General features: G+C 54.7%; 4 protein-coding genes across 4 annotated transcripts; 1 reads left to right on the top strand and 3 right to left on the bottom strand.

The window, feature by feature from the left end:
- Positions 1-1,082: 1,082 nt before the first annotated feature.
- Positions 1,083-1,607, bottom strand: GUITHDRAFT_45708 (hypothetical protein; the record flags this gene model as incomplete). The annotated part of the gene is made up of 1 exon (XM_005828936.1): positions 1,083-1,607. A coding segment is annotated over one exon (525 nt), but the record flags the coding sequence as incomplete, so codon positions are not given.
- A 1,912-nt stretch (positions 1,608-3,519) lies between these two features.
- Positions 3,520-5,446, bottom strand: GUITHDRAFT_111869 (hypothetical protein; the record flags this gene model as incomplete). Its single annotated transcript, XM_005828937.1, has 6 exons — positions 3,520-4,010; positions 4,236-4,305; positions 4,346-4,795; positions 4,846-4,890; positions 4,959-5,033; positions 5,081-5,446. The coding sequence occupies 6 exons, from the start codon at positions 5,444-5,446 to the stop codon at positions 3,520-3,522; spliced, it is 1,497 nt and encodes a 498-aa protein (XP_005828994.1).
- Positions 5,447-7,315: 1,869 nt separating this feature from the next.
- On the top strand, positions 7,316-8,995 carry GUITHDRAFT_164217 (hypothetical protein; the record flags this gene model as incomplete). The annotated part of the gene is made up of 5 exons (XM_005828938.1): positions 7,316-7,344; positions 7,556-8,303; positions 8,359-8,575; positions 8,652-8,693; positions 8,738-8,995. The coding sequence occupies 4 exons, from the start codon at positions 7,316-7,318 to the stop codon at positions 8,672-8,674; spliced, it is 1,017 nt and encodes a 338-aa protein (XP_005828995.1). The 3' UTR covers positions 8,675-8,693; positions 8,738-8,995.
- A 75-nt stretch (positions 8,996-9,070) lies between these two features.
- Positions 9,071-10,726, bottom strand: GUITHDRAFT_111871 (hypothetical protein; the record flags this gene model as incomplete). Its single annotated transcript, XM_005828939.1, has 8 exons — positions 9,071-9,128; positions 9,172-9,198; positions 9,264-9,305; positions 9,448-9,530; positions 9,581-9,697; positions 10,062-10,124; positions 10,209-10,400; positions 10,616-10,726. 8 exons carry the CDS (start codon positions 10,724-10,726, stop codon positions 9,071-9,073), a joined length of 693 nt encoding a protein of 230 aa, XP_005828996.1.
- Positions 10,727-10,938: the final 212 nt, after the last annotated feature.

Here is a 10,938-nt window from a genome sequence, read left to right on the forward strand (position 1 = left end):
TCCCTCCCTCCCTCCCTCCCTCCCTCCCTCCCTCCCTCCCTCCCTACCACTTTCTCACATTATTCGCTGCCGCAGAGGTTGGAAGCTAAGGGAGGAAGCAGCCCGGCATAATGTTTTTCATTGTACATAAACCAGCATGGGAAATTATCCTCGTCCTCTCCGCAGCGACAGGTTTCTCCTCCTCCTAACACTCCTTTCCCCTTCCTCCTCCGCTGACTTCTCCTGCCGTTCTCTCTCCTGCTGATCGTCTTCAGCCCTCATGCGAGCTGATTCTTCCTTGACCCTCAACCTTATCTCCTCTCTGTTCTCCTCTTCCTCCTCCCTGCCCTCCGCCCCCTCCTCCTCCCTGCCCTTCTCTTCGATCTTCAGTTTCTTGCTCCCCCTTTCCACGTCCTCCTTCTCCTTCTCCTTCTCCTTCTCCTTCTCCTTCTCCTTCTCCTTCTCCACCACCCGGCAAACTCGCGCGTCAATGCCGCCATGCTGAAGGATGCGGAGCCATGCGAGCTGACGATGCATGAGACGATCGTTGGGGCCCTTGACCTGCGGGTGCGTAAGAGGAGAGGAGGAGAAGTTCTGAAGTCTGAAAGAACTCAACATGCGGGAAATGATGATGATGATGATGATGATGATGGTGATGGTGATGGTGATGGTGATGGTGATCATCATCATGATGATGATGATGATGGTGGTGGTGGTGGTGGTGATGATGATGATGATGATGATGGAGGGGGGGGAGTAGAAAGAGGCGGAGAAGAAGAGGAAGAATCATCAAGATGAGGGATAGCGATAGAGACGGTAAGATTAGCTGGATGGAAAGTTCTTACCTCGACCAACATCGCCTCAAACTTGAACTCGAACTTTTGGAAGTCCAAATCTTCAGCCAGATCCCTCCCCTGCTTTTCCTCCTCCCTTCCTCCTTCCCCTCCCTTCCCCCCGTCATCTTCCCCTTCCTCAGCTCGCCCACCCCAGTTCCTTCCTCGCTTCCTCCTCCTCCTCCTTCCCCCCTCCTCCTCCTCCTCCTTCTCCACCTCCAGTCCTCTACCAGCTACTCCACCTCCTCCGACCAGCTCGTCGAGACACAAATCCTCCCACTCTCCTCCTCCTCCTCCTCCCTCTCCTCCTCGCTGCCGCCTCCTCCCCCGCAGCAGCACAAGGTCCGGCATCCCCCCGGAGAAGTGACGGTAGTTGATGCAGAGGGCGCGGCATATCGCGCTGATTCTCCTCCCTCCCAGGCACAGAGCGACGAGCTGGAGGAAGGAGAGGCTGCAGGAGCCCCAGCTCGCTCCTCTGCACAGCGTCCCGAAGCTCTGCTGCCAGCGTTCGCGCAGCTCCAGGAGCAGCTGCTGGTCGCTCCAGAGCTCGAGGTCTGCGATGCGAGCAAGGATCAACGCTTCCCTCCTCTTGTAGAAGAACGGATGGAAGTCCAGGTCGATGGGTGCGTCCTGGAAGGGAGTGAGGAAGGCATCCGGGACGTCGGAGGAAAAGATCACGTCCCAGAACAGGAGGGAGAAGAGGAAGCGGAGGGGAGAGCCTTCACAGTGTATCCCCTTCCACCGCCCTCTCTCCTCCTGCTCGTAATGCTGCATGGCCAGCTCCTCCACCCCGCAGAAGGAAGCGTGCGAGGGAGGATGCAAGACCCCTCCCCCATCCCACCCCTGGCTGAGCTCGAGCCCAGCAAACATGCTCTTCCTCCCCATGGTCTTGTTCCCGAGCCTCTTCGCACAGATCACATCCTCGGGGATTGGAGGCGGGGCCTCCTGCTGCTGCTCGTCGATGACCTGAGACAAGAGCACACTGAGATGCTCCTCCTCTTCCGGCTCAAGCTCTTCCTCTGCCGTGCCGTCAGTGAGGTCGGATGGGCAGGAGAGGAGGAGCAGGAGGATGGAGGAGCAGGGATACAAGAGGAGCAGGGTGGTGCAGGAGGAAAAGGAGAAAAAGGAGGAGGGAGAGAGAAAAAGGGAGAGAAGGAAGGAGAGGGAAGAAGGGAGAGAAGGAGGGCGACGACGACGACGAAGAGGAGGACGACGACGACGAGGAGGAGCAGCAGGAGAAAAGTTGTTCACCTGCACGGAAGCTGGATATATGCTTCACACATTCTTTGCCAGCAGCAAAATCCTCCTCGTCAGCATCTCCCGGGGAAGAAGGCGAATGCTCGCTGAGACAGGAGGAGGGTCAGAGCAAGGAGGCAGGAGGAGATAGTGCGGATGGACTTGCTCGACCTCTTGCTGCGCAGTTGTTTTTTCCTCTGTGTCTTGGGAGTCTTGTTGGCCGCCTTGACAAGCCTTTCCCTCCTCTGCTCGATGCTGGGATAAAGCTTCAGAGGCAGAGAGTTGCAAGCGAGGTAAGCAAAGGGATGGATGGAGAACGAAGAGGAGGACGAGGACGAGGAGGACGAGGAGGACGAGGAGAATGATGAGGACGAGGAGGACGAGGAGGACGAGGAGGACGAGGACGAGGAGGACGAGGAGAATGATGAGGACGAAGATGACGAGGAGGACGAGGACGAGGAGGACGAGGAGGACGAGGAGAATGATGAGGACGAGGAGGACGAGGACGAGGAGGACGAGGAGGACGAGGAGGACGAGGAGGACGAGGAGGACGAGGAGGACGAGGAGGACGAGGAGGACGAGGAGGACGAGGAGGACGAGAACGAAAAGGATGGAGGACGAAAATGGAGCGTGACATGGGGAGTTACAATCGAGGAGTAGCAAAGAGGAGCATCGCAAGGAACAGACAGATCTCCTCACCAAAGTCGGTCGCCTCCTGCTACGGCAAAGTCTCTGATTGCCTCCTCGCACACCCTCATCGCACAATCAAGTTTACCAAGATGCTGCAAGGGGAATCAGAGGCCTCTCCTGCCGCATCCTCCACTTCTCCCCTGCCCCTCCTGTCCATCCTGCTCCTGCTCCTGCTCCTGCTCCTGCTCCTGCTCCTGCTCCTGTTCCTGTTCCTGTTCCTGCTCCTGCCCCTGCCCCTGCCCCTGCCCCTGCCTCCTCCTCCTGCTGCTCCTGCTGCTCCTGCCTCCTCCTCCTTCTATTTCTCCAGCCCCTCTTGCTCCCTCCTCCTCCTTTTGCTCTCATTGCCCACCTGCAGGTCCAGCGCAAGGCGGTTGTAGATCCTCCCCCTCCTGCATGCGAGTAAAGGAAAGCAAAGACTCGCTGGACCCACCTGTGATGGAGGAAGGGAGAGGAGACGATCAGCTCCAGGAGCCCGACACTCTCCTCGTATCTTCTTGCTCGCTCCAGAAGGTCAACACCAACCCTGAGGGCAGGAGAGAATCGATGAGACTACGAGGAGGGAAGAGCAGGGGCGGGGAGACGAGATGGAGGAGTGGAGAGGGAGAGCTCAAAGAATGAGGCAAGGAGGAGGACGAGGAGGACGAGGACGAGGGAGAGGACGAGGACGAGGTGGTGGTAGTGGTGATGGTGGTGGTGAAGGACGAGGACGAGGAGGATGAGGACGAGGACGAGGATGATGAGGACGACAAGGGCGAGGGGAAGGAGGATCAGAACGAGTCTCTCACCAGCTGGTCTGGCTCAGGTGCCAACCGGCATCAAACTGCAGCAGGTACGACCTCACGTCCTCGTCCTCCGTCTCCTCTTGCCACTGCCGCTCGTCGCATCGACAGCGAGCGGTACAGTCGACGTGGCTGACATTCAGGAATCGAAACTTCCCCGATGTCTTCAGGTAGCCTGACAGGATCCGCCCTGCCCTCTCCGCGATCTCGATCACCATCTCCTTACAATCCAGAGCAGCAGGCTGACCCTTCCGTTCCTCTTCCTCCACATCATCCTCCTCCTTCCTCCCAAAGGCTCGCTGCGCCTGTTTGATTGCATCCCTGCAGGCCAGCAGGAGCGGATGTTCCCTGTCTCCCTCCGCTCCCTCCCACGTCGAGGAGGAGCAGGGGACGACGATCGTCTCGTCACTAGTCAGGTCGATGAGCTCTGTTTGCCTCTGGCTGCGAGCTCTGCCTCCCCTGCCTCCTTCACTCGGGCTCGACTCCAGCTGATCTATGAAGAGCGTGTCATAACAACATGACAGCATTGCAACAATGCAGAATGACAACACTGCATTCCTTCTCTTCAGACTTCATCAGTCGCTATAGTTCCATCATGTCTCAAGATCAGGTCCCATCTCTCTTCATCGTGATTCCTCTACACAATCATGTCTGAACCACCAACTCATCTAAACAGAACATCTTTTTTCACGCAGAACATCTTTTCTTTCACACAGACCATCTTTTCCTTCACCTGGATTCATGATCAAATTCTCCGCCATCGTTCGTAGCTCGACCGCTGCCTCCCACTGACACCAACGTGTCAGCACCCGCCCTCTTGATCACGACCATCCCGGTCGCGTCATGCCTGCAGGAACTCTTGTCTTGTTCGGAATATACGGCAAGTCGACGAACACTTGTAGTCTGGAGCAACACAACATGAGAGGGTTTCAACGGGAAACAGCAGGGCGTACCGGCATATTTCATCTTTCCAAACTCAGTCAGGACGGCAGGGTTCAAAACCGGCCGGTTGTAGGATGTGTAGTGCTCGACAGAGAAGATCGACGTGATATGCATGAGCCGCAGAATCCTTTTGAAAAGCTTGACAGGGCCGTTCTCTAGTCGCACGAACAGTATCCGAGGTTTGGAGTTTGACACATCGCCGCCTTCGTGGACACTTGTCGGAATCAACATCCTCTCGAGCTCCATCCAGACTGGTGAGTTGGACGGCAGACTATCATCGTCCTTCTCTTTCCTCTTGGACCAGAAATCAAGAATGGTCTTCTGTCCCATGATGGCCTGATGAAACCCTGACTGTCAACAAACATATGCTTCGAAACTAGCCGAACCTTCTCCAAGCTCATCAGGGCTTCTCCTTTCGTCAGCGAGTTCGTCTGTTGGAGGATTCGACAACGTCAGAGCAGCATGACATTGGCACGAGGGCAAGAGGCGGTCGCAGCACCTGTCCTCTTGTAAGCTTCTGCAGCATCTGCTTCACTTCAGGGAGCTTCAAACAAGTCCGCATCGCTTCAACCATCTGGGGGGATCTGACTCAACTCGCTGCCAACAAGCTTCCTCACGTACCTTAGCTTTCTCGCACGAAGCCCTTGATCCAACATAGGAGACGAAGCCAAACTGCTCCAATGCTCGGATGGCCCGCTCAGTCCTGACCCACTTCTCCTTGTCATCGAGCTCCTCTGCCCTATCGCAAAGAAGCTCCGGGTAGTGCATGATGGATTCAAGTCGAAACCATGGGCCTTTCCGTTGGAACATCCGCGTGTACACCCCTCTCGCTTGCATGCTCATACTGTATGTTCCATTGCCCCGCAAGAACTGTTCGCAAAGAGTTTTCTCGTGGTGGTCGAAGAGGTCTGAATACTCCTGCTTCCCATCATCAACCGTGGAAAGTGCCTTCTGAAAGTTTCTGAGGTAAATCGTCTCCTCCTCCATCTTCACTGAGACCTGAGCTGGCGACGTAACGGCGCTGAACGCGCTGGCCAACCAGCACAGGCAAAACGACAGGACGACCCTGGGATCGAGAATCGTGCTCCTCCAAAGCCTGAGATCCAGGAGATTCACATGTAGAGGGAACTTCTCAACTTGTGCTAGGAGGTAGAGAAAGACAGGACAGCAACCTCGGCCTGCCTCAGGTCCGCATGCCCTTCACCGTTTCCTGCTTCCCGCCATTAAAACCACACACCCTTCCCTCCGATTTATTTTTCTTTTTTTTATCGGAGTTTTACAGTGTGTCGGACCGCCGGGTCACACACCGTACGGTAGCCCGGCGCCCGGCCCGGGGCCCGCCCCGGCGGCCCGCCGGCCCTGCAGGGAAGGACACTGAGAAACTGAGGCCCCGGGGCCGGCCTCGAGCTGACTCTCAGCGGCCGTCTTTACTCAAAGTTAAGTTAAAAATCAGTACGAGGACAATGATCCTTTACTCGAGCGTCGAAGAGGCTTGACCCTGACACTGTCGCACAGGCCAAACGGCGAGAAGAGAAAAGACAGCGAGAACCAAACCCAATCCTGCCGACTGCTGCCCCCCAAACTTAACTGATACCTTCACTTAACTGCGCGCAGGACAAGTCAGATCCCCCGCGCGGCCATGCCAGCCGCCGCGGCGATCATGATCGCCCGGCCGCCGGCCCGGGCCGGGATGTCGCGGTCACCGTGGCCGCTGCCGAAGGAAATGAGACCGTACGCATACCGGGATGCAACGGGCCCGCGGCGATGATGGCAGCGTAGGACTGAGGGAGGCCTTGAGCTGACGAAAGATCCTGGACCGGACATGATGCGTTTGGCGCAAGTCGGATCACCTGAGACGTCTTGCGAGGCACTGCGGCAGAGAGACCATCCAGCGCTGCGGCGTTCCCAGGCTTGTTCGCCAACAAACAGCGATCAGGCCGGGAGCCTGATAATCCTACCGTCAACTGCTGTCCCCCAACCCGGCGGCAGTGACCGGCAAGTTGAGTAAACGATTGAAACTGAACTCGAGTGACTCAGCCGCTAAAGTCCGTTCCGACAGTCGGGGCCCCGCGGGCCCGCGTGACTGCCACGGTCGGGCAACGGGAGGGTCACAGCGGTAGTACCGTGATACTACTGTGAGTGATGAGTGAAAATAAAAAGAGTTATAGCCACTAAAGGCCTCTTAGAGGTACCGGTGATGGTGACTGCAGGTGAACATTCTACCCCTGGTTGTTACAGATTCAGAGGGGGTAGGGGTTAAGTATTTGATACCAGTCAGACTCCCTGGACTTTTTATAGGGGTCACTACTCAGCCAGGGTGTTTTTTGAGGTCTTACCACACAGCCTCATGGTGAAAGGGGTGGGTAAAAAGAGTCCAACAGAGGGGTGGCAGATGATTGGAGGCCAGTCACTCCAGTTATCTTTTCGTCCGAATTGGTGGGTGGGTGGGTACTACCGGTAGGTTACAGGAGAAAGGTTGGTGGGGTTGAAAGGCCTTTTGCTGTACAGACCAGGGGTGGGGGTTACGACCGGGGGCTGGAAGGATCGGGGGAGATACCAGCGGCTTTCAATTTTTTTCAGTCTTGTGTGTTTTTTTTCGCATTTTTTTAAGGAGATGTGAGTACTGATAGGGTTGTGAGAGGTTTGTCAAGAGTTTTGCGAAGAGTTCGATGCCTCTGATAGATGATACCAAGTGTTTGAAATGATTTCACCCATGAAGAAGTTTGTTGTGTAGGGGAGTAGTTGAATCATGTAGTTTGTGGATCAAGTCGGTCAATTATAGATGCTATTCGCCGAGTCAGAGCAGAAGAGAATCAACCTCATATTTTTGAAAAAGTAGCTGAGAGATAACTGAAGATGGTGATGGTTGCGCAGGAACAAGCAAGGTTAAGCATTAGAAAGTGAAGAATGATCGCTTGCCTCTCCGGTGATGAGTTGAGTGATGCAGCTGTGCAGCAAGACAGATCTTCGAAGAAATAGCTTCCTTGTTGCCGCTGCTAGGTTCACTATGCTGATATGCTTGTCATGGAGGAGTGGCTTGCTTGATCGTGGAGATGATTCTGTTTGTGCTCGAACCGATTGATGGTTTGTTTGCAGGATGGAATTCCGTAGAGAGAGGTCTGTGTCGCTGGATCCTATGGCTCTGAACAAGCTCTTCGCCTTCAGAGCCAGTCTGCCAGACACCTCCACCTTGCTGGAGGACAGCAAACAGAGGGAGGCAGCCAGGAAGCCGATTCTACGGGGAAAGGAGAGGGCCTTGTTTCAGAACGCTCAGAGCAGGCTGGAGAGTGCAGGATGGGATACAAAGATGCTGGAGGGTCTGGGGCTGGTGGACAAGGAGACCATCAAGAACTTAGCGCGGTCCTTCGAGAAAGATGAAGCGAGACCAAGGAAGACGTGGAGCCTGGGCCCAGTGACCCCCGTGAAGCCTTGCATTGTAGATGACACGATGATCCGCGAGGAGACGATCAAAGATGATCTTAGCCTGAGGTTCAACGAGCACGGCATGCGAGATATGGAGGAGAACATTGCAAGGGAGTACATGGATACCAACATCTCAGACGTCTTCCACAAGGAGGACCACGACGTCGATGCTTTCAAGGACCAGAAGAAGTCGAGATGGAGTATGATCCAGTCGCTAGCAGGGAAACTTGGAAGCTTCTCTCGCAAATCAGCAGGAGATTCATCGTCTTCGAGAACCGACGATGTGAAACAAATCTTGAAACCGAACAGAACCGCCAAGAACAGGATCCTTGCCACCATCAAAGGACTTCAAACGAACCAATCCGTGATGAAGGGACTACTCAAGATGAGTGTCGACTCTCCATCTCACAAGGCACAAGATGTAACATGGGAAAGCTAGTGATGATCTCTGTGCTGATTGTTTGTCTTTTGCAAAGGTGCTGTGCGAAATCTCCGAGAAGAGAGTTCATATATCTGGGGGAGTCGATTTTTCCCGGTTGCTCCTTGAGAAGCCGCTGAATCAGATGAAGTTGGAGCTGAACAAAGATCCGAAGACTTTCATCATCAACATCGACAAGACAAACGACAGTGCTCCGACAAGCGGCTCAAGCAAACACCTTGTTAAGCAGCAGAAATATTTCTTTGTTGCAAACAGTGAGCAAGACGCAAAACTTTGGATTTCAAGGTTGATCACTCTTTTTACTCCTGCCATTGATCCGCATCGTTGCAGATTCTCTAAGAATTCGGAGCTGAGTCCTGGTCTTATGAAGAGGCAAGACATCATCGATTGTTATCATTAATGTGACATCTTGGCAGAAAATCAATCTCCCGCAGATAGGCAAACCTTAGACATGCGCATCAAGCTGGGGAGACACGTTTACAGACTTCAAGCACCAGTGACAGCAAGATCACTGTTTACTATTGGAATCATCTGTCATCTCCACTTACGCTTGTTCACATACCAATGCCGACTTCTCTTGCTAGGACTACTCTCATTCTTGCTTTTTTACTGTTGATTTGTGTATGATTTGATGTCAATACTTTCGTTTTATTAGAAGCAGAGAAATGATCTCTACCAACGTTCCATAAGACATGAAACCTTCAAAGAGATACCTATAGTGTTGTTGTCCGCCTCGATCTTGAACGCTTCTAGTCCAACCCGCCAATGGCCCTCTCAAGCACGAGACGATTCTTGGTGTAATGATACCTATGCACAGTTAGGGAGAGAAGCAAGAATTCACATGCCTCACTCGGCCTGATCGTCGGAGTATCGAAACCTGACGTCGAAGAGAGTCAGGCACTTTGATTTCAACCAAGTCACTCTGATCATCATCACACTCACTCTTGTCCAAGTTTGACAGTCTCCCTCACTCGTAACCAGTGCCTGATGAGTATCGTCATCGTCATCTTCACCTTCATCTCCATCATCATCGTCATCTCCATCGTCATCTCCATCGTCATCTCCATCATCATCACCAGCACCATCCTCCTCCTCCTCCTCCTCCTCCTCGTTTCCGTGTCACAACCTCCATGACGCGCTGGTTTCATCTTTCGACTCGCCATGCAGCTCTTCGCGCAGCTTCGTCTGATCTGACATGCTGAGAGCACTCTGTACATGTACGTCAACGGGAGCTCCTGAATCAGAGCACCTGCACGCACATCGATCGCTTCCTTGGCTGCGGCGAGCTCCTCCATGCTCACAGGGCACGGGAGTGGAGGAGGAGGAGCAGCCGGCAAGTCATCGAACTCTGACTCAACCCCCTCCAGCAGCACAACCTGGCTCGTCCTGCATCAGCACGTTTCTGCTCAGCAGCAGGGCATCACTGCTCTCCATGCGATCCAGCTGCCGTAGGAGGGATGAACGCTGAGGTGACTTGTGTGGTCGAGATACGCTGCTTTGCACAACTGTTGCCAGCAGGAAGCTTCAGCATCAATGTTCTCTCCTCCATCTATCTATCGATCCTCCCTTCCTCTCCTACCCTATTGCTGTCTCCCTCCCTCTGCGCTTCTCCCCCTCCCTCCCTCCCTCCCTTCTGCTCTCCTTTTCTCCTTCTCGCTCTCGCTCTTCGCTCCTGTCGCTCGTTCCTCCTCCTCCTCCTCCTCTATCCTCAGCTACAACTCTTGCCTTCTCCTTCCTTACCTCTGCGATTCTCTGCATCGCAACCAGGCGATCCCCGTAGTCGCATGACCAGAACAACTCCTGCTGCCAAGAGGATAAAGACAAAGGCCAGGGGATGGTGATGGTGGTGATGATGGTGGTTATTGAAGAGGAGAGGAGGAGGAGAACCTTGCGGTCGTGATAAACTTCTTCGACGGCATCCTTCACTCGACTCTGAGTGTAAGTATCCAGGGGGTCCTTGTTTGCTCGCAACTCGGCGTCCTCCTTCAGCGCTCGGACGAAGCTGGTCCACAAGCTCTTGGAGTTGCCGATGAGGATGCCGACCTTGTAGCCCTCACCGAAAGAAGACAGCCTCCTGACCTGAAGAGAAGGACCAGCGCGTCAGGAGCTCGCGGATCACGGGGGAATGGGGGTAGACGTAGCTCGAGAGAGGAGGCAGAGAGTGAAAGAGGCGGGCGAGGGTGAGGAAGATGAGGGGGAGAGGGAGGAGGAGGGAGGAAAGAAGGAAGGGATACTGAGAAGGAAGTACATAGGATGGGTACAGGAGAAGGAGGAAGATGAGGTTTGAGACGTACTGGAAGGTTCTCTTTCTCCACCAGGTCATCGTACCACCGCACTCGGAAGGCATGCAGCAGGTCCAGCCCTTGCGCTTTCAGCAGCCGCTCCAGCTGAGCGAGTCTCGACATCTCTTGTATCACTAGCAGCGAGGTAGAGAGGAGGCGGGGGTGGCTGGCAGAGTGAAGGGAGGAGGGAGGGAGGGAGGGAGGGAGGGAGGGAGGGAGGGAGGGGAGGGGAGGGGAGGGGAGGGGAACGAGGTAGGGGTGGAGGCCGGTGGCGAAGGGAAAAGGAGTTTCGGGGGGGAGGAGGGTCGTTGGTGGGGTGGCCGAGGGAGGGGGTA

This window comes from Guillardia theta (genome assembly GCF_000315625.1).
Source record: "Guillardia theta CCMP2712 unplaced genomic scaffold GUITHscaffold_55, whole genome shotgun sequence".
Lineage (NCBI taxonomy): Eukaryota > Cryptophyceae > Pyrenomonadales > Geminigeraceae > Guillardia > Guillardia theta.